Source organism: Botryllus schlosseri, chromosome 1 (assembly GCF_051294905.1).
Source record: "Botryllus schlosseri isolate E-star chromosome 1, Bs_hap1, whole genome shotgun sequence".
NCBI classification, from domain to species: Eukaryota; Metazoa; Chordata; class Ascidiacea; order Stolidobranchia; family Styelidae; genus Botryllus; species Botryllus schlosseri.
The window spans coordinates 7,961,107-7,986,874 of record NC_137236.1 but is presented as its reverse complement, the minus strand read 5'-3'; the positions used below and the strand labels follow the sequence as shown (position 1 = coordinate 7,986,874).

Sequence of the window (25,768 nt, the reverse complement as noted above, 5' to 3'; positions counted from 1 at the left end):
CTAAATCTCCCCGAAAGCAGCATAATTGGTAGTCCTATAGCTCACGACCGAAGCGTCCGCACAATTTGATAGGTCCGGTCTTTATCGAAAGCTAGTTTTCCACTCATTCCAAAAATGCGAATTGAAATCTCGTCAGGGCAATGAAACTACTCCGAAATAGCCACCAAAGGTCGATTGTTCTGGAAAATGGGAGCGCAGCAATGGCGTCAAGCGATTGATCGGAACAATGCCAATTTTCGCATTTTCATGACTGTTTTGGGTCCGTTTCCTTGCCCTGGTATTCGTGCGGCCCCAACCGTACTCTTAAATTCTGAATTTGGCCCTGACACCGTAAAAGGTTGGGAACCACTGATCTATACTAATGCTGGGCAAACTGCAGAAAAGGCGGCGTCTTTGAGGCCCAATATAATGTTAAAATCTTCTGCTGAGGGGTATAGTCTATGGAGCCATGCATCCCAGTAGTACACACACACACACACGCCAGATAACCAGGACTGATGCTTCCGTAACCAAGCAATATGATATGACTGCAATGGCCGAGAGTGAAGCCCATAAAGAATGCGACTTACCGTCAGTACCGCCAGTACCCTGCTCGTCTGCAGCTCCACTTTCGGAAAGCTCATCAATGAGATCATCCAGAAGCGCAGCGGCATCATTTACGTGTGCATTCAGGGACATTCTGACGGCATCTGCAACAGCATCATCATGTTGAATATCACTTGTCCTCAGAGATGGTCAAAGTAGCTGGTGTTGCTACTCAAGTTAAGTAAAAGTAACGATATCAATTTCTACTTCGCTTTCAAATAGAATTGGCAATGTCAATTACATGTTATATACTTGCAAGTAGAAGTAGTAAATCGAGATCTCAAAAGTATTCCGTAAGTAGGTTCAAAACATGGATATTGTTGATGGGTTGCGTACTGCGTGTAGTTCGTAGGAAATGGCTAGGTTTGGAATCGAATGATGCTTCTCCGCGACTAATGCAAAATGTATTGACTCGGGCGATTTATTGACATGTCGAAATAATTAAGTCAAAATTGTAGCGGTAAAATGTCAAAATTGTTTACGAAGTCAAAATTTTTTGCAACCTGCATTTCGTTTTTATCGTAAGTATTTCCACTGTGGGTGAACTTATCATTATTATTTTACAGCACGTAGCCCAATTTATCGGCATACCTGTGTAGACGGCTCATTGTCTGCTCATTGTGAAACATAAACGGCCAAATGAAACAAAAAATAGGTTGGGCATGGTTTTATGCTCAACATACCGCAATATCCTGACTGAAGCAAGTCTGCATGGCAACAGGCATTGATTTTTATATCAACAAGCGCATGATGAAAAATTGTGATGTAGACAAAATTGTCAGAATAAAGCAGCACGTGTCATCAACCGTGTACTGCACACACCACTTCTGTCTTGCCAGTCAACAACTGCTTTTTTCTCCATTCTTGGCAAGCTACTCAGCAAGGACAGACACTTTCTACGCGAGAATGTAGGAAAGCATCTTTCGTTGAAGTACAACAAATTATAATGATTTCTGCCATGATGCGTGATACAACTACTGGAATTCTTCATAGGTCCAGATTTAGTTAAAATCAAGTTTTTTTATGTAAATATTCATGAGTTTCTAAGTCAAAAGAGTTTGCTCAGGCCTAACAACTTAGTAATGATAGACAGTTTCAACCAGAAATGAAGATGAGTAGTACAATTCTAAGATTTTGTGGGAAACACCCAATTATACATACGCGAGGTCAAGGTGTGGTCAAAATTAAGTTGTTATTGTCTAAATAGTCAGATTTTCGTTACTAGGTCAAATAAAAACCCTTAGTAATGACACTACACTAAGGTGGCCAACTTCATTTTGTACAAAATTTACAGTGTTTAAAGCAGTTGCGTCTTTAAATCCGTTCAAATGTGGAAGCAGATATGGTCTAAAATCATATCTACCCGAGTTAGTAGCAGAAGTAGGCAATCAAACGAAGCATCTGTTTGACACAGGGCGGGTATTATTAACGTGTACTGATGTCTGGTTTGAAACCTACTAGAATTCGAATCCCACAGTGTCTTATTTAGCAACAAATGAAGCCCTGTACAAAACGACTGTCCACCAAGAATGACCGTCACTTCATTCCAGGGTTACAATGACTGGACCACATAATGAGTCAATGTGCAAAGTGATTTTCCTAAATATGGCAAATGAATCACTCAACCAGAGTCAGTCTGGGTATTAACTCAAGAGTCGAGACATTCAATTCAAGTCACATGTTTCCGTAGTTACTGAACGATGCACTGTCCTTCATTTGTTTGAATGAACATGTTGAGAGCAATGTTCCCTCCAAGCTGCGCACGTGCGCATATACGCAGTGCCGACACGGTTTCTGCGCACAGAAAATCCAAGTTACCCACAACAAATCCGTAGAGATGACATTTTTATAGTCGTTACGCACTGTTGTCCAAGGGTCTGCGCAGTGGATAAGGATAAGGACGTCGTTTATTTTTGTCCTTGATGTTTTTTGCGGCATATAAACCGACTCATGACATACATACACACGATCTGCGCATATGCATATCATGAGTGCATGATGTGCATATGCCGCAGGACAAGGAAGGTGCAGATATAGCCTTTTTACGGCTTTCTTAGTCGATTTTCTGAGTCTTGCACCACCCCTCCATGCTATCCCAGTAACGCATGAGCGCCAAGCAGAGAATTCATGGATACCAGTGTTACTAATCAAGTATCTGGTCCGACCCGGCCGGGGATCGAACCCACGACCAACCGATCAAGATGCCGGACGCTATCTCGTGGGTAGGTGAGCGTGCGCAGATTCGTCAAAAATTAAAGGGAACATTGGTTGATAATGAGAAAAATAAACACGTTTTGTATAAGAGAGATTCGATATCACCGGGAAGCCGTAAAAAATTAAGTGCGATGGGACTGCAACTCCACACTGAACACTAGACTGTGACTTAAGTCGAACTCGAACCTAGGGTTACCGTATTTTCGATCCGGAAAGGAATACACTTTTATCAAATCAGGAAAATTAGTTGATCAAGACTGGACTCAGCCGATTTTTCAATTTTTGCAGTAAAATTTGTTGAGTCGACCAATGAAAAAAAGGTGATTCGACTCCCGATTTACCCACTTTTTACTTCAATTTAGGGGGTTCAGTGGTGTTCACTAAAATCCAAATAAAACAGGTCGTTCCTTTCGGTCGAACCACAAATTTCCCGCTCGAACGTTCTTCATTGCTATTTAGCGTCATTCATGACCATTTTCACACGAATCTATCCAATATCATAGCTGTGAAAGCTGTGAAGGTGGACGAATTTTTAAAAAGCAGGACGTTTAGGCGTCCTCGGAGGACATTTTCAAAAACCTGAAAAAGGAGGACAAATCCTCTTAAAGGAGGACGTATGGTAACTCTACTATACCCGCAATACTGGGATTTGGAATCAGACTTGACTCGGTAGTGAATTGGAAATTAGGAGTCAAACCTAAAATTAAGATCGACTTGTAATTAGGAACCTTGCGACTTGATTACAACCCATCCTCGAAATAACTGTAATATACCGTACTTGGACTACACAACCTTGCGACTTGATTACAACCCATCCTCAAAATAAATGAAATATGCCGTACTTGAACTACACAACAGTGTTGGGATCAAGTCACTACCTTCGAGTCACGAGTCATTTCGAGTCATTGCACATTTTGACTCGAGTCAAGTCAAGTCACTCGATTTTTGGAGGTGACTCGAGTCAAGTCAAGTCGAGTCACGAGTCAAGTCACAATTCAAGTCAAATTGCCTTTTCAAGGTATGAGGCATGATTACGTCATTGTATTTTGCTAGCTGTCTGGAATACAGATTGAGTGGTCATTGATTTTGAACTGATGAAGGAATATAGAGTTGAATATACACGCAAGTAAGGCGCTGTATCGCTCACATATAAGTAGAACTAATAAACTACGTAAGTAATTGCACAGCCTCAGTTTATATAGTAACCAGCCAAAATAGATAATAGAGAAACAAATTAGTAAGATGCAATGCATTACCATTTTGCAAATTGATATGATACAATTCGAGCCTGCGCCAATGGTTGAGGACTATATAATCTATTTTCGAATTCAATTTCAATAAAGCACGAGGTTTGTTCAACACAGAACAGAAATGGACATTTTGCCATTAAACTACTTCACTAAAGTCTAGTTTACGACAACGTAAGCTGTAAGCTTCGATCACTTCGTTTGCGATCAATATATTTGTGAGAGAGCAATGAAGGCTCAGTAAAACGCACGATCATTAAATGATTAGTCGCTCTCACGGGTTACACCAGCGTTGCGCGAACAATCCGAACATAAGCCAGATACAGTGATTTTTATCGGCAGTGATTACTTGATGACTTGAAATTGACTCGTGAATTTTGCTCCGAGTCACGAGTCAATCCACATTTCTGATACGCCGAGTCAAGTCAAGTCAAGTCATTTTAGCAAAGTGACTCGAGTCAAGTCAAGTCATTCGAAAAAGTGACTCGAGTCTGACTCGAGTCAAGTCATGACTCGAGTCATCCCAACACTGCTACACAACCGACCGTTTTGCATGCATCGAGAGACATTCATACGAATCACCGTTTACTATTGAAATGTATTTACGTGGCGAACACACTTTTGGGTCAGTCGTAGATGCAATCGTGTTCTTGAAACGTTCCCTTTAATAATTGGAGTGGTCGGACAATGTTGAAAGCCACTATGCAACCGTTTTCAACTCATTAAAGCATAACATTTATAATCGAACAAAGCAGCACACGCATAAAGCCGATTGCGCATAACGCTCGTATCCCGGGAACCGCAATGTATTTTGATTGAAATTATGGCAACTGGCAAAATGTAATGTTTGTCTGACGCTATGCGAGTTGAAAGCAAAGCTTACTATATCCAGTGGTTGGGGCGACAGCATTGGTTTCCTGTAGAGCTGTTACTTCGGCTTCAACGAACTTCTTTGCTCGATTATCCGCGTCGCCTGCTTTATTCATGAATTCCGAATCTCTAGCCGCCTCGTGTACTATAGCGGTCAATTTATCTATAACGATGGAAAATGTATGCTTGAAATGCCACAATTGTGCGAATCGTATAGACAAGGCAGGCAAACCATGCGATGCGTCAAGAAGCCCACTTCAAATCTTCCATGGAATGCGATAAATGTGAGTTCAGTGCAAAAATTTATCCAAGCATGGTATTGGAATATATTCAAGGAGTCAACAAAGCGAATTTTAAGACTAGCAGTTATTCTCACAAGTTGTCGCGAAACAAGAAATATGTTTGCATCTCCATATTGAGTCACTGTTGGATATATCTGACGCCAGAAAGTTGGGGCTTGGTACTATTTCATCTGAGATGACGTAATATGGACCGGAACCACCAGGTAGTAAAACTTTTAAAACGGAATATGTAGTGGTTATTCCATCATATAGTGATCATAGTGACATTAATGACCGATATGGCTTCCACGCTTGTTGAAATAAACATGCGAGTTGAATCCCGATTTTGAAGGATTTTAAATCATCTAACGATCGATGTTCAGCGAGTAAAAGGCAAACCATGCTACAGCGCTACCCTGCCGCAACGAAAATGTGTAATGTTTGCCCATTGGCATTGTCTATATCATTTATGCTATATCCTACCGTGTTTGTCCGTAGTATCGAGCGTCTCACTGGAATCAACGTCCTGATTTGCCTGGAAAACGACGCGAACAGATTGCATCTCGGAGCAGATTGTAACTTCTTGCTCTGTAGAGAGGCTATCCATTTTTTTAAAAACAAGTTATTATATCTGAAAGAAGACATGGTGATAAGATTACGTCGACTAACGTAAGTTACAGTACAGACCTTCCAAATAATACCAACGCTTCAGTAAGTTACAGCGGTACCTCTTCGACCAGGCTAAATAAAACAGGTCAGGTGTTCGGATGAATGACAGAGTATATAGCCGACCAGACGCAATCGAGTAATAGCCACATGTCGGATAATTAACCACTAATTACTTTGGGCGAGGACGAATGGGATTCCTCCTTCCAGAACTGTTTAGGAACCAATATAGATCACCAAAGATTAGTCGTGCTGGGGGTTCAGTTACGCCAGTGTCGATCCAACGCACGCACTTGAGACATTCATCAAAGAGCATGTGTCTTTGGTCGAGACGGTCGTTCCCAATCTTTTCGAGCCTGCGATAGTCTGTGAAATGGATTTATAACTAGTAGTTCCCTGGTAAAATGTATCAACTCGTTGCGGCTTCTCTATTTCGGATTAAGGAATAAAAAAGACGGAATCACCTGTTCAGTGTGTAATGCATGTTGTGCGCACCGCGTCTTTTCGTCATCTGTCGGCGTCCATTCCAACGGAACTAAATTAATCACATCGGGAAATATCATTGTACGAAATCTATCAGATAGTACAGCGGCAGGCAACTTCTCCGGTCAGCGAGCTTTATATGGGAAAATGAAGTAGGCTACTTGGCGGGCCGGATTACATAATCGATACATTAATATCTTATTTATCCATATATACAAGGGTTAAGTCGTATGTGATGTAAACTTTAAATTTAAGGCGTAAAGACCGAAAACAGTGTTTGATGAATTCATTAATCTAATGTACTTCAATAGCTGTTGAAGTCAATCACACATCTGTCGCCGATCTAAGTTGTCAACAAGCTGTTCCTAATCTGGCTTCATGTCAGATATAGAAACCCTTAGTAAAGACTGCAGTGAACATCGGTTGTATTTGAACGCAGCCTGGCCTTGTTAATATTCGTGCTCGAAAATGTTTGCTTGCCAATGGATGTAGACCGGAACAGAACCAGTAGTTTCATGACCATCTTTCTCGGTTTGGCAATCGTGGATTCATTCTGTGACGCATAATTGTCAATACTTTCATATCGGAATCTCACGTTCAAGTTACAAACTCTCTGCGGGCCGCTCAATATCCCGTCGAGGGTCGGATCCGGCCCGCGGGCCGTTTGTTGCCCGCTTCCGGATTGTCCGTGCCAAAGATCAATCATGGCCGTAGGCCCGCGTATATGATATTAGGGCTGGGCGCAATGCTTTCGGTACTCAAATCAGAATCGAGTGGTAATTGTAATGATTCTAGTCCAATAGTCGGAGATGATTCTTTCGACTAATGAAATTATGTGCTATTTTCCGACCATAAGGGTTAATTTATGAACGAAATTTATATTTTCGATAAAGTATTGTCCACTGCAGGATCCCTAAGATCTCTGTCGGTCGTATCAGAGCAAAATAAAATGTACCACAAAACTATGCAGCGAAGTGTAAATTACATATCTGAGAAGTCGTGAACAATCAACAGCATTGATACAAAGCACAGTGGAATTTATATACCGGGTTTCCGAGCACCTATACCACCTCGGGTAGTACCTCGGTAGTAAATTCACCCGCGATCAAAGATAGGTGAACAAATTTCCCGATTAATATGTCCTCATTTTCGGAACCGCAAATATGGGGTGCGAAAATTTGTGTCGAGATTGATAAGAGGGCGTTGAGTCGAAAAGGTTGGGAACAACTGGTCTACATTCTACAAAGTATACCAAATTATTATATTTACTATGATGTAGAACTGCATGGCTCTTTATTCCTAAATGCCGCATAAAAAGCGCATATTTGACCTTTCCGCATCTTTCATACTATTATGGCGTCATATAGTGCGGGATACTCGAATACTCGACTCGACTCGAAGCCTAATACGACATTCAGTTTCGAATCACTCAGGCCCACCCTATTAACAATACCGTATTTGCGGAATTCGTGGGTTTGTCATTTGCTTCGTTTTGCCTCAGATTGAAGCATCAGCTCTTATAGCCTGATAGCGTAGTGGTATGATCCACTGCTGCAACACCAATAGCTTTTGGGTTCGAGTCCGACCGGGGCCGACTCCAGGATCACTTCCCAGCTGTTGGGGCTTAATCTAGGCTCCCCCTCGCCACCCAATCCGCGTAGGCGGTGTCTTTAAAAAGCCTAAAAGTGGGCCTTGCTACAAGTCGGCAGATATGGAATCACACTAAATGGCCTGATGTAAATGACCATCGTAGTCGAAAAACACCGGGAATACTACAAGCAATAACATACCAATAGATCTGATGGCCAGGACTCTTGAATTTCTACATATCGCTGTGCTTGTTGTCTGCTTATACGGTCATAAGTGCAAATTTGCATTGAACAAATACACTCGGTGTCTGTAGCTTATTATCAAGTGTTATCAGAATGAAACGTCTATTGCTGAAAAAGCCAGCTCCAAATTCCAAAAAGACATATTCAAATTTCCGCGTGGAAAGGAAAGGTCGTAGTTCATTTTTGTTCATGATGTTTCTGCGGCATATACAGCTATACACCTATATTGGCCTACATGCACACGATCTGAACATATGCATACCATGAGTGCATGAGTGCGTAAATTGTTTGCAACTCACAACGTTGCCCAGAGACCAGGCAAATCAAAGTAAAACCGACTCAATTACAGGTAGGCTAGGTGTACCTATTTCAAAGACACATCAATAGTGCAAATAGAATCAGAAGATCAGAAAAGTGCTAAATTAATACTTTAAGAAAGTAGATTCTGTTGATGGCTGGCACATTTTTAATAGTTATTGGAGTTAGTTACTTTCGAAATCACAATCGCGACTGACGCAAAATGACAAATGTCGTTACAAACTGGCGCAATCTCCGAGAATATATTCCGGACAGTGACGCGGTGCATATTTGCCGCAGTTGTCAAGATAATTTCACTCTTAGAAACGTGCGAAATAGGAATGCTACGAACCTCTGAAAGTTTCTGGTTCGTGTAAACGCGAGCCTTCTTGAAACGAACGAACGTGAACCTATGACGTCTCGTGACGTCATATTGCTAATTTCAGCCCTACATTACCGGAAAGTAATATATTAATGTACGTGATAACTATAGAGACGACTCAAGCTATATTATGTCACAATGCTGAAGTATATTCTGACTTTCTAAACGTCACCCAATGTATCAACTTGAACATTAAAATGCTAATATAATTCCACAAAATCAATATCTTCCCTCGTTTTGCCAACAATTTCGACGAGGACTTGGCTAGACAGGACAAATGTATTCTTAAGAGTGAAACACCGGTTTCTTTAACTGCGCCAGATATTATCTCAAAAATAACTTATACAGTAACCAGCACCCCAATCGGACGGATTTAATTTTTCTGATAACGTAAATAAATCAAGGTAGAACCCGTACACCAGATAGTTTTTTGTATATTAGACATCGATGCATTCTTTCTATCAATGTCGTTGATGTGAATAATTATTTCGATGACTAAGCACAATTCGCTGACCTCCTATATGTAGTTTGTTTCGTTCTTGCTATTGTGTGATTGTGGTTAAAGCTCACTACAGAGAATCGATAATGATTCACAAACAGAACGCTGAATATTCCGAGCAAACTCTCAAGCAAATAATTCTTGAAATTGGCAATATGCTCGTTTAGTGATTAATTTCTTATCATGCCACCATCGCCATACGAATACTGTTTCGAAGCGCGAATGCAAAAAATGTCAGACAAAGACGTTATAATGACGTGAAAAATTGTAATACATGGCATGGGTTCACAGTACAGAACCAAATAACGTTCGTTTGTGAACGCGATCCTCCAAATTTCAGAGTTTCACACACAGAACGTGAACGTGAGCCTCGCGTCCACGCCATCCCTAATGCAAACCCTCGTACAACTCATTTCGAATCTTTTACCAACGTGAAGTATTTTCACATGTCTTGGAAACTCCTACATCTACTTTTAATCGAGTTGTAATTCATGGCACTATACTTCTGCTTCTCTATGAGTAGGCTGCCTACTTTAACTTCATGATTGTTGCGTTCGCCTTACGTAGCTATTGCGTGCGGAGATTTACATTTTTCTTATCTGACATTCTTGTGGTATCGTGACAGTGGTGGGATTGCATTCATGGTAAATAATTGGTGACAGGACATTCGTGGTTCGAACAAGATCTTGGTAAGCATGATCATTGAACAACGATGTTGTCTTAGAAGTGTCACATGCAGTCGCTTGAACCAGTGATATCAAGAATGTCGTTAGTTGTACCAATTCAGTAACTCACATCCCGTTCTGCTTCAGTTGTTACCGTTTAAATTCAATAATATTGCATTATTTGCTGGGGTTCGCATGCTGCCAGCAAGAAAGCAACTTGTCCACTGCATTAACAATAATGATGTGTTATCAACATCATTGCTAGACCACAAATTGGCTGGGATTTGCGACCAACAAATCGCTACTCCAATATATAATACTTTAAGCATACGATATATGAGCAAGCTAAAGATTTCAACGTTCATGTATCAGTTCCGTTGTGGCCACCGCTCTGCAATTCGATGGTACAGCAGTCGCGCGTGCCCGTCACCGGATTATTATTAATTTTTTCTAACATGTCTCACAAAAAGTTCAAATTCCGGATGCTGTAAATATTCACCGTGTCGCTGGATCATTTTATGTGTACTCATACCACAGTCTACAAGGTTTGTACAGTGTTTATTCGGTGTAGGCTAGTGTTGAGAAAGCGAAGTGTGCCGTCTCCATTTTTTGCTTGAAATTGCGGCGTTCCTAAGTGATAAATGCATGAAGCCTAATCCAATTAACCTCTTTTAAACTATGGTGCGCCTGGTATGTCTTCGGTAATGGTATTTTTATTATGCTACCTTGAGTCGACGGCTGGCATTCATAAACACCAGGATATAATTTCGTCAATAATCCATCATAACTTTACTATCGTAAGAACTCATCATTTAAAAATAGCTCAGCATGTGTAGCCTATGGGCAGCATACATCGATTTTTCCAAACGATTCACGAATCCGGCGGCGTAATGTGTTAATTAGGCTACTGCATGAATGCATAATCAGCATTACAGGATTATGTAGTGTAGCAGATGTTTGCGTTTACACTTTCATTTTGCGATTTCCAACTCGGCCTGGATGTTGCTGCTTGAGGATATACAAAGTTTTTATCAATTTTATACTAGTTGCTGACGCTAAAACCTGGCGAGTGTCAGCCGAAAATATTGGGGATCTTTTTAAAATGAATACAACATTTCCCCCATGAGGTGTTCAACACAACATCTGGGGAGCTGCTCACAGTTCAAGAAACCCCGAACTTGAATAAGTCAAACCCCATGGCTGTTCTCCTTAAAAGACAGTAAACAATTTCCGACTCGTCATTTACGAGATGCAGTCAGGTTTAAAGCATTTAGCTTTGACGAGCTAAGAATGTTTGCTACCTCGAAAAGGATGGGGTGAATGGCAGCTGATAACATATAAAACCTCGGACTGAACTACAATTTCAAAAATGCCGGTCATTTAGGCTAATTGTAGGATTTACCGACTGACGCAGTTGAAACACTAACATTCCGGACATGTCCGGGACATCCAGACGTATGGCAACCCTACGCTATTCTAAATACAGTCGTATTTTAACGTTACGCAACGAAATCCTGGCATTATTTTGACATTATCGTTTCGAATTCAATCGTCAGTTCACGTCCACCTGCAAATGGGACATTGCCGGCTTGCCTACCGTTTCTTCTATTTAGAACATGGAATCACAAAGACCGCCAGTGTTGCCCTTGCCAGCAATGAGTAACAATTGAGCATTCCCGTATTCAATCCTCCAAATATGGAGGCCAACGGGAGTATCTGAGATGTGCAGCTATGCATCTATGCGTACGACCATCTATAGATGACATCTCACTCACGCGCTTTACAATTGCTCCGGCAATTGAATTTGTTCTTCTGAGCGGAAGCGATATTTAATTTCACAATATAAATAGAAATGACCCGATGCGCAAGGCGACAGCTGTCGAGTACTATTATATTATAGTGCGCCGTTCGATAACGTGTTTACTAAGGTTCGAGCGCATAACTCATATATTTAAAGCAAATACGACCTCGGTATAGGTAGTGAGTCACAAGTCTGGATTCGTAAAAGTAAAGCGTGTGAAACAGCTCGCAAAACAACAAGACTTGACCACGGGGCGAGAGGGCAAGCATACAAGCAATCAGTCGATTAACGTAACCGATGAGCGGCAATATCATACTAACAACAAGAACCACAACAACAACAACAACAGGCCCGCAATATGGTGAAAATCGGGTATTTACACTTATATTTCAACCATACATTTACAGAGTATAACGGGAGTTCAATGTCGCTTTGCCGACTAATAAGAAGATCCATAGAGTTCGTTGGTGACATCGACTTTCTCCAAGTTTTGCGTAAATTCCACGTATCTTTGCTCTTGCTGCTTATCCGGCGACCCTGATAACTGATTCTGACTTGACGAGTTGTTTCGTTTAAGACGGATAATGTATCTGACAATATTAAATATATGAGAATGTTATGTAGGCTATTGTTGCTTGCACAGGGTGAATATATATTGGAAGAATTGTAGTGGTTTGGTTAGAGTTACCATATTTTGGAATCGGGAGAGGAGGACACTTTTACCAAATCAGAAAAGGTAGTTGATCAAGACTGAAAACAGCAGATGTTGCTATTCTTCCTGGAAGATTTGTGGATTTGACTAAAGAAAAAGGTCATAAATTTCGTTCAACTCCCGGTTTAACAACTTTTTATATAAATTTAGTGGTGTTGACCAAAAAAAGATGGTCACTTTCAATCGACTCCTGAATGACCCGCTCGAACGTCCGTATTAGCTATTTAGCGTCATTTATGCCGATTTTCAGTCGAACCTGCCCATTATCCTAGCTGTAAAAGCTGTAAAGGAGTCCGACGACGCCCAAAAGGAGGACATTTTGTCGTCCTCGTAGGAAATTTCGAAAAATCTGAAATTGGAGGACAAAATCTCATGAACGGGGACGTATGGTTATCTTAGTGTAGGTTCTTCAAGTGATTTTGTGGTACGGTATCACCGTACACGTTCTAATAGCCGAAGAGCGTGAAATGAATATTTCGCAATCCGCAATTTGTTAGACTTCGGGAGGATAGCTGAGTAGCGCTACTCAGAGAGGAAAATGTATGTCCCGGCTAGACAACTATAAGAAGAAACACAAATTACCGCGACTTACATCACATTTTACTATTTTCATTAGTCCGCTTTCTTAAATAATAAATTGTAGACAGAATCGGTATGAGATGGGCCGCAACTGTTCAATTGAAATGTCATTCAGTAGATCTGTATCACAGTTAATATGCACCCGTAATTTCATATTGAGACATGACTTTATAATGTAACGATGATGTAACTTGAAATTCGAACAGTCTGAAGAGGTTATTATTCGCCGTGGGAATTGATAAGTTTTCATTGGGCCCACAAAATTATCCCTGGCACTGCAGGTCTGGGGCCTCCAAATTGAACATATTTTTTATCGATTCACCTGCTTCCAATGACGACAAGTGTCAGTCCGAAAAGTCCTGTGGTGCATGCCAAAACCACTAGCGCAGTATGTTTGTGAGTGTGTGTCTCTTCAGTTGAGACAGTTGTCTCTTCCGTGGTGTAAACGGCACTCGAGTTGGTCGGAGAAAACATCGTTGTCGGGTATGTTGTGGTTATAAACGACTCCGTGGCTGCAAGGTTATAATATGTGTGTTATGTCATGGGTTGGTCAGAGTAGTAAAGCGTTGCTACTTTAAATAGCAGCTGAACTAACGCCGTGAATTTCTACTAAATTACCGACAGAACCAGAGGCTTACCTTACACATCTACTTCAAGTTGAAGTCGACAATGAAAGATCTGAGAAGTATACTAGAGTTGTTTCGAACGGTAGATTCATTCGTGCGTTCCCTCACTTTTAGCAGTTAACCAGAAGAGTCTACGTTTGAAAGGTCTAAATATATCTTCGCGGCGGCGCAAAACAGCCAGTGACACTTCACGCTGTTTCTATTTTTCGCACATATAAAATTGATACTGACTTTTCTGAAATCTATCTAAGACTTTTTAAAATCCGAAGTGTAAAACGTATAGGTACTAACCGTTCAAGTGAAAATGGAAGGTATCTAAAAAACGAGCAGTTGGACATGCGCTACAAGTGCGTAAAACGTACATGTGTATTGTGTAGCCTACTTCGGAAAAAGTAGAAGTACTTTACTCTTGACCACCTGTGAGATTGTATGGCTCTCAGCCTTCAGCGGTATGAAATAATATCGAAAACCAGCATTCTCGTTGATAAATTTATAGTTTAAGTGGGTCACTGGAGACTGGGGACTTTTTTGGGTAAGAATCTACACAGCAGTGCAATCACATATATTTGAATTATATTTTAGTGTAACTGTCACATTTTCCATGTAGGTTACATACAACGGTGTGGCAGTGGCAGTGAAAAATAGTGTTTGGTTGGTTTCACCTACGCGGAGTTTGGTGTCGATGTTACCGACTAGTTCCTAACAATAACCAGAGGAGAAACATAAGACTGCCGACGCAGGGGGTTATAATTTCACCTTAGAACATATTCCACATTATTGAGGGTTTATTTATACGTTAAAAACGTATTTCTTACTAAATATCTCATCCTTTATCTGAAAGGCGGCGAATAATACAAAGATTTTTCCATAATCTGAGAATTGTTTCGCGGGTGGAATGAAATAGTCCCAATGTTTCACATCCCATATATACTGGACGCCATTGCATGACGTGTATTTGTATACGTTTTCGATACGATTGTAATTACATTAGCAGCTACATCGCAAATAAAACAGCTTGTGTTTGCCGATAAATTACTTGATAATGGCTTTGACCTGCATTATAATATCAATAAAGCCAACAGGCATTCATTTATTCAATGATTATGGTTAGTGTGAAACTCGCTATGCGCCCATGTCACCCATGCTAGAGTAGGGTTACCACATTTTGGGAACCAAATTCCGGACACTCTTTAGCGCCCACTAGCGGATTTAAAAATGAGTTGTAACTCATTGACCGTCAATATGACGTCACACTGGAAAAGCATTGTCCATCGACTGTATACATACACTATACAGGAATGGAGTGGAACATAGGTCATGAATTGGGCCACCTGTAATGTGAGCTCTGGTGATTGCTACTTGCTAGGGTCTGCAGTAGCCTGCACGCGCCGGATGAAATCATCTGGAGGGCCGTGTCTGGCCTGTCAGGATTGTGTTTGGCAGTCCTGCTATACTGTTAGGTCGGTGGGCTATCTGTAAATGTGTTTTAATCAAATCCGAAACAATATTTTTTCTACTCCCCCCCCCCCCCTTCCGCCCAAAAAGCACTGATCTTGGGCCCACCATAGGATAGTCGATGTAACTTGTTGGGCACTTACTATATACATTTGGCTGTTAAATTTTATGTATGATTTCTGGCAATATTATTGATTCTTCCATATATTAGGCTACTATAAAATGCACCAGCAGGTTGCACATCCGGTGATTTCCAATCTTCTGTGGTCGCGACCTCATTTCCCACTTGAAAATGTTCCGTGGCAAAGCTCAACATCACCGCGATCCCCAGATAAAGGCGAACGACACCAAGATTTGGAACCACTGTCTGTGATTTAAGCATCCAATCGGCCTTAACCGGCTCCAGGAATATACCGTTAGCTTATAATTGCGATTACAATCAGACTTATTTCAGTAAATGATGGTTATTTATATTACTTTTGATTGCATTTTTGGAGAGGGTGGTGCCTGCTGCCCATACTAGTATTATTTTACGTTACGCGCGGCGCGAAGAACAATTTTGAATAGCATAAAACTGCTTGATAATATTGTTTGTGTTGATTTACGAAAAACATTTGAGCGTGCTTCAAGCCTTCAAAATTCCGGACATTTAGGCATATTTTAGAAATTCCTCCCGGACGCAGATTTTTCAGTGAAATTCCGGACATGTCCGGGAAATTCCGGACGTATGGCAACCCTATGCTAGAGTCTATTGCGGACTATCTGCGGGGTTGTAAATAAGTAGGATAAATTAGCACTGAAAATAACAGGTGATTCTTTGGAAAGAACATTGGAAGCTTACTTTACGTTCTGGTAAACAAATGCGTCTCGTCGAATTCTAATCCACACCGACAATATGCATGTTTATTATAGACATGGATGTATACAACCCCGGAGGCTCCAATATTCAACATCAGTTGAACAGTTGCAGATGAAACGGTTATTTTACCAACAGTTTTCCGATCATAGTACGGAGTTTGCGCCTAGCAAATTATCCTACACCCTCAAACATTATTTCTTCTCTTCACGCATAGGTACGACATTGCGTAGGGACTCCATGCAGCATTTCAATCAATAAACGATGCCTATATTGAATTGTGTTTAGCATGTGAGCAAAAGTATCACCAACTTATATGAATAACCCGTGACTTACTGTACGGTGGCGCCGTCGTGCAATTCAGTACCGCATAATGTACTTTTGCCAGGCTCTTCCTGCTTAACGATTCTCCGTTTCTCCGGAAATGAAGATTCGTGGTTTCATTAGTATCGACGATCCATATCTCCTTGCATGTTTTCGCATCATTGTGCACGCATGAGCGATCCTTTGGCTTAATCAGTATGCAGTCGTTGTTACCCATGTCGCAAAACCTGAGTTCTTGCGAATTCAAATGAGTAATTAGCGTTAGTATAAAGTCCGTATGGAAGAAGTCAATTCGAATATCTAATTATACCGTGACGCTTTAAATTTCCACTCACTCACTTACAAGTTGAAGTATTTCACAGATACGTCAATATTACTTCCACTAGAAGTGGAAAATAAAGATTGGGAAAGTATACTCAAGTAAGTAGGCTCAAAACGCAGATTTGGTCTAAGGATGCCACTTTCGAAATTGCAAGGTAGATGTTCGCGACTAATGCAAAATGATCAATGAAATCATAGATCTCTAATTTCAAGGCATGCAGTTAGACACCACTCTTCAACATATTTAATGTGTTCGCCAATACTGTGTTTGCCAATGCATAATGTGGGATCTTACTATGAATTCGAGACGTTACGTTAGATACCACATTGTGGATGGATGCCCATAATATTGGCTAACATATAAAATATGTTGAAATGTGGTGTCTAACTGCTGCTGTGAATTTCGAGTGAGAAATTATCGTGATACAACTCCTTTTCGCCTTGTTTTCATGACATTTCGCGCATCAAGTTGCTGTAAAAATATTCCAAACCTAATTTCTAATTGACCGATTCCAAACTGTAAAGTACAAGTAGCTTTGTCTATAGTGCTGCATTTATAGGATTAGTGGAAGTAGTCTGAAAACAAAACCGGTAAGTAACACAAGTATAGGCAGAATCTACTTGAGCACTCGGGAAAAGTAGAACTAAATCCTTACTGACAACGTTTGTTCACACAGATTTGTAAAATACATAAAATGTAATTGGACAAAAATTTGAATAGTAATTGATATTGTAATCAGACATGTCAATTACGTCGCAATGTAATTGCTACAGTGACCTAAGACAGTGTTTCTGAACCAGTGCGGAATTTAGCGACTTTTGTTGGGAACAGATTCACAAAAACTTATTTTGAGCTCATGTCAACAAATATCGGGGTCACAAACACGTTTAACAAGAGCAGCATGACGTGCAATAAACCTTTCGCAGAATTGTGCTGGATATCGGTGCACGGTTCATTTTGCAATAAAAGGCTTATCGTTCATGTCTACTGTCATGGATATTGGGTACACTCAGATAAACCAATAGCTTGTCCGCGATATCCGGCATATCAGTCTAGTGAACTTTAAGTATGGTAAAACGTGGTGACTAAAGATAACAGACAATACGACCTCGGATTCACATCTATTTAAAAACCTTATAAGTGGGGCGAATTATTTTACCTGAAAAAGGGAAAATTTTGACCTAAAAATTCAAAGTTTTGACGTTTTTTTACCTTGAAAAACTCAATTTTTACCTCATGTATGTAAACTAGGTGGTTTGCCACATAATGGTAAACTTGTACTACTTATCATCCGTTCTGGTTGGAACTGCCTGTCCTTACGAAGTATATTGACCTTAAAAAATTGTTTGCATTGAAAACTGAAAATTTTTTGGCAACACCGAAGTTGTGCGTACACTGCTGGTGACACTACGTGTTGCTTCATTCTGACTACGTTTTCCACATCACAATTTGTCATCGCGCGCTTCTTGATACAAGAACCGATGCCCACGCATCAGTCATGCTTCAGTTAGGATATTGCGGTACGTTGAGGATACCACGATATCAACCCATTTGTTTAATTTGGCCATTTATGATTGGCAATGAGGAGATTAATTGGCCGTCTACAACGGTCAGCCTATAAAGTTGGCTACAAGCTATAAAATGTGAAACGATAAGTTCACCGACAGTGCAAACATTTGCGATACAAACGAAATGCAGGTGGCAAAATGTTTTGAGTTTGTGTACAATTTTGACAATTTTTTGACCTGACGATAAAGTTTTGACATATTTTGACATATTTTGACACTGTCAAAATAATCGCCTTACTTCTGAACAACTGCCACAATGGCTGGCTTTCATTACATGGGCACAATTAATGCTGTGGCGTCTTAATTTGCATCAATGGAAAGTCCTTACTAATTATTGTCTTACCAAATAGAGGGGTTTCAGGCTGTGGCGAATGAAGACTCGAATAAATCAGTGCGGAATGAAGAGAAAGGGGTTATGGGAACCGCTATCCTATGATAACTTCTCCGACGCACTCGTATACAACGGTTCACGATAGAATAGGAGGACGAATCTGTTATGTTCGTGCATTTTACGTTGGTATCGTTTGCTTCTTATTTGTCTAGGATTAGTAATTACCGCCAATCATTATTTCCTCGTGTGCCGTTCTTCGTATTTATACCCTGTGTTCTGTTGTCTCGTGGTCTTTCGTTTAACTGAACTCTGGATCGTGTCGCCTGTCTTAACGTTATTCTGCTGTTTAATATACTGATTTCATATTGCAATCTCGTCGTATTGAGTTATTGTTCAAACAAGATCTAGAACATAACAATTGGTGTCAGAAGTCGAATTCATAGTTATTTCTGCGACGAAGAGAGATCATGGAAGAAGGTATATTGAAGCTTCTCGAGAAGCAGCAGGCAATGATGGCGAGTTTACATGAAACAATAGCAAATCAAAAAGCACAGCGGGAGCAACAACACGCACAGCATAAAGAAGAAATGGAACAGTTAACGCAGAGGTTGAGTCCCGGTACGTCAACATCAGAAGCTACCGCTCCCAAGTTTGATTCGTTCATAAAATCAAAGGAGAAGTGGGACCAATATCTGCAACGATTCAACCATCACCTAGCAATTTACGGCATTCCCAACATGGAGAAAAAAAGAGCATGCCTACTCTCATGGGTCGGACCTGAAACGTACTCGCTCCTACGTAATTTGTGTGGTGCTGCTGATGTCAGTGCGCAAACTTTCGACGCGTTGACTGAGAAGTTGTCTACACACTAATGACTCAATTCATGTGCAAGCTGCCAGGTACGAATTTTACAATTGTAAAATGCAACCGGGGCAATCGTACGCCGACTGGATCGCAACTCTACGCGGAATCTCCAATGATTGCAACTTCACATGCTCAAGAGATGGCTGTGATCAGAGCTACGTTGATGAGCTAATGCGCGATCTCATCATTAAAGAAACGCCGCTCGCGGATGTGAGACGGCATTGTCTAACACAAACCAATCCATCCCTCGACGACGTTCTCAAAGTAGCCGCAACACACGTGAGAACGCTGGAAACTGATAGGGTTATCCAGGGCGAGAGTAGCGGTAAAGACACTTCCATCGTCAACAAAATGACGGGAAGTTATCAGAGGGGGAGAAAACCTTACAAATCCAACCAAGGCAACTACCCGGAAAGACTGAAATCCTGCAGCCACTGTTTCATCGATCACCAAAGAAAAGACTGTCAGTATCGACATGCAGTATGTCAGAAATGTGGTCGTAAAGGTCATATCAAACCTGTATGCATGTCTGCCAAACCTAGTATCACGCAACAGGTCACGTCCGTCAATTTCTGCTCAGTGCCACTCCTCTCCTTCGACATCGATCAACTATATCGACGCGTAGGAAACCAGCTCTGGATCAACTCCAGCATCAACGGCATTCCGTTGCCGACACAGTGGGACACTGGTGCACCCTCCGCCATGGTGGGATTGACTGGGTACAAAACTTTGGGCTCTCCGAAACTCTCAGCATACCATTGCTCTTTCGTAGCGTACGGCGACAAGCCACTGAAAGTGAAAGGTATTTGCACTGTAAATGTGCAGGTGGGTTCCGAAGTTCGAGTTGGCTTAAAATTGGTGGTTCTCGACGAACACCGTGGGCAAAACATCTTTGGTCTCGATTGGAGCGATGCTTTCTCCATGACCGCTAAGGGAACGTCTGCTTTGGATGCAATTTCCTCGCAGATGTGCAAGTCGCAATCATGTAATACTATTGACATTTCTGATTCGAACGACAAATTGGTGTCTTTTCAGTCCAAATTTCCTTCCGTTTTCTCTAATGTATTAGGACGATGCACCAAGACAAAGGTGACAATTCACTTGAAGCCTAATGCCAAGTCCGTATTCAACAAGCCACGTCCTTTGCCTTTCGCACGGCAAATCGCTGTTCAAACCGAATTGGATAGATTAGTCAATCAAGGTATCCACGAACCAATCAATTACAGTGATTGGGCAGCACCAATTGTTGCCTTCACTAAATCAAATGGATCAGTACGCATTTGTGGTGACTTCAAAGCATTGAATCAACAAATTCAGATAGATCAACATCCCCTGCCATCCTTGGATGAAATCCTTCACAAGTTACAGGTTGGTTGTATATTCACGAAAATTGATCTTGCCGATGCTTATTTTCAGCTAGAATTAGATAATGATGCGAAGAATTTGTGTGTCATCAACACGCAACTCGGTCTATTCCGTTATCGACGCATGTGTTTCGGAGTCGCATCTAGTCCCGCAAATTTCCAACGCTGTATTGATGCCATGATCGCCGGCTTACCCGGTGTTGCTAGTTTTATCGATGACATAATCGTTACTGGCATTGATGACGCGATAATTTTCGCAACTTATCGCTACTCTTTGAGCGCCTCACCGAATACGGTTTCACCGTCAACTTCGCTAAATGTGAATTTTTCAAAAGTAGTATCGAGTACCTTGGTCACATAATCTACAAGGACGGGAAACGCCCGTCTCACAAATCCGTTGAAGCAATCAAACAGTTGCCTAAACCTCAGGATGTTCGCCAGCTACAGGCAATCCTGGGCAAAGTCAATTATTATCGCGCGATTATTCCTAATTTCACGAATAAAGCCGCTGCCTTGTACCGTCTTCTTCAAAAAGACGCGGAATTCATTTGGAATACGGACTGTGACGCAGCTTTTCGCATTCTCAAAAACGACGTAATCGACGCTACACAGTTAGCTCATTATGATGTAAACAAGCAGCTCATTTTGTCAACGGATGCTTCTCAATTCGGAATCGGCGCTGTCCTCTCAATCGAGCCCAATGGCGAAGAGAGACCGATCGCGCACGCATCCAAAACACTTTCCGATTCGCAAAAATCCTACTCTCAAATCGAGAAGGAAGCTCTGTCAATCATTTACGGAGTCACTAAATTTCGTCAATTCTTGTATGGTAGAAAATTTACGCTCGTAACGGACCACAAACCGCTTTTAGCTATTTTCTCGCCGGACAAGAAAATTCCCGTGATTACAGCGCAACGCTTACAGCGGGCACTAACGCTTATGGCTTACCAATACGATATTCGCTACAAACCGACTAATCAGCACGGAAACGCCGACGGTTTATCTCGCCTACCAAAGGGTCCAGACCCTGAGTTTGACGAACTGGAAATTCGTGAAAACGCCGAGATCGTTCACGCTATTAATATGGCATTCGATGGCTTGCCGTCAACTCGCAATGAAATTCGCGACGCGACGCTGAAGGACAAAACCATGAAACTAGTGAAATTATCTGTCACTCATGGTAATTGGAATCCAAAGACGCACATTGATGATTTTTCTTGGTTTTCGACTCGCAAACATTCGCTCTCTCTGCACGAAGACATAGTCATGCTCAATATTGATGGTTTTCAGCGCGTAGTAATTCCGCAGTCACTTCGCTCGCGAGTCTTATCATTGTTGCACGAAGGGGTATCGCGAAAATGAAGCAGATGGCTCGACGTTACATCGCATGGCCTTCCATTAATCGCGACATTGAAAATCTCGTCAAGAGTTGCAACGCTTGCCGTAAGGTAATGAAAGCGCCTGATCGTCAGTATCGCGAATGGCCAAAAACTTCTGAAAGCTTTGAACGAATTCACTTGGATTTCGCAGGTCCAATAAACAATAAAATGTTTCTTGTCATCGTCGATGCGCATTCGAAATATCCTTTCGTTAAAGTAATGAATGTCGGTTCCACCACAACCTTGTGTGTGGTCAACGCTTTGAGGGAAGTCTTTTCTATCGAAGGCTTGCCCGTAACAATTGTAACGGATGGCGGGCCGCAATTCACATCGTATGAATTCGATACGTTTTGCTCTAATTTTGCAATCAGCCATATCGTATCACCGTCTTTTCACCCTGCCTCGAACGGGGAAGCGGAGCGAAATTCGTCCAGACTTTAAAAGCTGGATTAATAAAAAATTTCGACGGGGGAAAAGATCTCAACTTCGCGCTCCAAACACTTCTCGCTACGTACCGATGTGCACCGCACCCGGGCATAGACTGGAAAACGCCTGCCGAGATTTTACATGGTCGGCAGCCGCGCAATTTGTTAAGTTTGTGCTCGCCCTTCGACAAATCGAAACCCGTTACGCCTGGACAATCAGTCACTCATTTCGAGATTGGTTCCTCGGTTTACGCTCGCAGTTACCGAAGCGAAGCGGACCAAAGTGGGTTGCTGGCGTGGTGACGGAAATACTGGGGCGTGTTGTGTACATTATAAAAACAGATCATGGGTATTGGAGAAGGCATAAAAACCAACTCCAACCACGCTTGATTTCCACAAGTAATGATACAGCCACAGGAAGTTGCTCAGCCTCAACAGTCCCAAGCTGAGCAACCATTGGTCACGAATAGGGCACAACGCCCTGCAGCTAGTCCTGCTCGAACGTCGGGCAGACGTTATCCGCTTAGACTTAGGAAACAAACTGAGTTCTATCGGCCAACGTAAACTACCTTGTACCCTTACCTTACAGGGGAGGACTGTTATGTTCGTGCATTTTACGTTGGTATCGTTTGTTTCTTATTTGTCTAGGATTAGTAATTACCGCCAATCATTATTTCCTCGTGTGTCGTTCTTCGTATTTATACCCAGTGTTCTGTTGTCTCGTGGTCTTTCGTTTACTGAACTCTGGATCGTGTCGCCTGTCTTAACGTTATTCTGCTGTTTAATATACTGATTTCATATTGCAATCTCGTCGTATTGAGTTATTGTTTAAACAAGTTCTAGAACAGCGGTTCTTAACCGGGGGTCCGCGAGACCTCTAAATTTTTACAATGGTTGATAACCTAATTTTTATTTTATTTTTTTAATTTGAGAAAGCATGAGGCAGTTTCGCACCACAACTGCTATAACAGCATGACTCATATCATCATAATAATCGTCTGACATGGACTATAGTAGTGTGGAAACTCATTTTCATTGCCAGTTTTCCATTAACCTGCTGATACAAACATGTTGCTGTTTAGAGACGTTTTGTTGGGGTTTGTGAAAAATTATTATATGGAGATAGTGAAGTCAATCAGGGTGACTTTATTATGTCTGCGAAACCTTTTCGATTTGAAGTTGTCAGTCTCATCAAATTAGTGAACAAATTAAAAATTTCCGAAGTATTTCCATAATTTGTCCCAATGCAGGGAATACCTTCTTGGAGGTAGTGAACTTTAATATACAACTGAATGGTACATTCATATTGAAATGAACCCGAATATTTTCGGCTGACACTCGATCGTCATAAATCGGACAATGATATATACCTGCTCTTAAAGCTCGGCTATCAGATTTGGCGCATTCTTATTGCGGATGCCCTATCGACAAGGCTGATTTTTCGATGAAAAAGAAGTGTATCGTTGCTATCAAAGCATTACGCTCCAACCCTGAAATTCATATCACCAATTATATTGGTATGTAGCCTTCCTTGTCTTGTTAATGTTCAATTGTTCATGGTCGAAAATGTTTGCTCGTAAATATATATATGTAAACCCGAACAGAACATGACGTTTCATGACAGTCTTTCTCTGGTTGGAAAACTTGGATGAATTCTTTGGAGCATAAAATTTGTCTATACTTTTAGATTAGGATTTCGCTTTGACGGTAAGAAACTCTCTGCAGGCCGATCAAAATGACGTCGCCGGCCGAATCCGGCCCGCGGTCCGTATGTTGCCCGTCCCTGCGCTAGATGCTGGACGTGATGTGTTCATAAAATATGTGTTTCTTCAATTTGGGGCCATAAATGTTGCGATCACACCAAAAGTATTGTCGGAAGCGTTATGCAATAATATTGCATTAGCCTCCATCTATCTTTGCGGAAATGGTTTTCGGCACTCCTCGTTCTTATCAAAGCGAAGACGCGGATTTTCAAGACACGACCACGTACTTAGAGAAATACAGCAGCAAAAGTAGCTTTGAAATAATAAAAGTCCACCAATTTCTATATAAATAGTATGATGTTACCTTCAAGAAAAATCATTATTTTGCTGTTTATCACAAGCCTACAGTTCATATTTGCACAAAACAGATGAAAGTTGCACCATAATAGAGCTAAAATTGAACTAAAACTTGAGGGGGTCCGCGAAGGTCCGTGACGGTCAAAAGGGGTCCGCGAAGCCAAAAAGGTTGAGAACCACTGATCTAGAACATAACAGAATCAAATACGAAATGAAATTCTTACCATGAATATAGAAGTCCCCTACACACCAATCGTTGTCATCAAGAAGATTCGTATACTTGAACCTTAATAGTATGGCTTGTTCGGATGTGTCACTTGGAAATTTCAAGATGTGGATATCATCTGGTCCGAAGTTTTTTGTAGTGATATCCCAAGTACCACTGGTTCCGGTGACCGTCTCATCTTCACAATTGCTGAATGCGAATAGGACTATCCCTACTAAAATAATAGCAAGGTAATTTATGTTGATCATAACGATTCCTCTGTTGAAAAAAAGGGGTAATTTCTGAAGTTTTAATCGTGACAGTCATCTGGATAGGTATTTGCGTACGGGTCAGCCGACAGGTAATCAAACCGGCAGTCTGATTTATATTTCAACCATTCCGAATACGAATAAAGTCAGTGTGGAGTCAGACAGCAACACTACAGATATAATAAGTTCGAAATTTTGTAGCGAATATTGAGACCTTGGAGTTTTCCAACCTTTCATGTAAAGCAGGGGCGGGCAACTTCTCCAGTCGGCGGGCCGGATATAGGAAAATAAAGTATTTGGCGGGCCGGATTGCTGTATCGATACATTATTCGCCCATTTCTCCACATATACAAGGAATAAATCGTATTGAATGAATGTATTTTAACGACAGCAATGTTACTTCAAAGCTATTTCTCGCCGATAATGAGGAAGACAATGTGGATTTAAGAATATAGCATTGCCATACAGCAGTGCTGGTCGGGAACCTATGGCTCGCGAGCCAAATATGGCTCTTTTGGGGATAAGATATGGCTCTTTGCCAAATATTTATTTTTGCACTGAAAGGGAATGTTGTAGCGACTTGTTAGTAAATTTTCATCACGATCAG

At 41.3% G+C, this 25,768-nt stretch overlaps 2 protein-coding genes across 2 annotated transcripts; both read right to left on the bottom strand.

Annotated features, from left to right (window-relative positions):
- Positions 1-438: 438 nt before the first annotated feature.
- Positions 439-5,992, bottom strand: LOC145438545 (uncharacterized). The gene is made up of 4 exons (XM_080315884.1): positions 5,885-5,992; positions 5,681-5,828; positions 4,930-5,079; positions 439-689 (listed from the first exon to the last, which is right to left on the bottom strand). The coding sequence occupies exons 2-4, from the start codon at positions 5,802-5,804 to the stop codon at positions 439-441; spliced, it is 525 nt and encodes a 174-aa protein (XP_080172010.1). The 5' UTR covers positions 5,805-5,828; positions 5,885-5,992.
- Positions 5,993-11,863: 5,871 nt separating this feature from the next.
- On the bottom strand, positions 11,864-25,167 carry LOC145437138 (uncharacterized). Its single transcript, XM_080314305.1, has 4 exons — positions 24,912-25,167; positions 16,387-16,608; positions 13,436-13,625; positions 11,864-12,412 (listed from the first exon to the last, which is right to left on the bottom strand). The coding sequence occupies exons 1-4, from the start codon at positions 25,159-25,161 to the stop codon at positions 12,262-12,264; spliced, it is 813 nt and encodes a 270-aa protein (XP_080170431.1). The 5' UTR covers positions 25,162-25,167; the 3' UTR covers positions 11,864-12,261.
- Between the last annotated feature and the right edge of the window lie 601 nt (positions 25,168-25,768).

Excerpts from the sequence above, each read along its gene's own strand:
- LOC145438545 (XM_080315884.1), bottom strand. The coding sequence starts at position 5,804 with ATGGATAGCCTCTCTACAGAGCAAGAAGTTACAATCTGCTCCGAGATG. Across the intron at positions 5,080-5,680 it reads CGATACTACGGACAAACACG|ATAAATTGACCGCTATAGTA; the intron begins GTAGGATATAGC and ends CCATCGTTATAG. Across the intron at positions 690-4,929 it reads CGCCCCAACCACTGGATATA|ATGCCGTCAGAATGTCCCTG; the intron begins GTAAGCTTTGCT and ends ATGCTGTTGCAG.
- LOC145437138 (XM_080314305.1), bottom strand. The coding sequence starts at position 25,161 with ATGATCAACATAAATTACCTTGCTATTATTTTAGTAGGGATAGTCCTA. Across the intron at positions 16,609-24,911 it reads AGGGGACTTCTATATTCATG|AACTCAGGTTTTGCGACATG; the intron begins GTAAGAATTTCA and ends TGAATTCGCAAG. Across the intron at positions 12,413-13,435 it reads CTTGTCGTCATTGGAAGCAG|ATACATTATCCGTCTTAAAC; the intron begins GTGAATCGATAA and ends TAATATTGTCAG.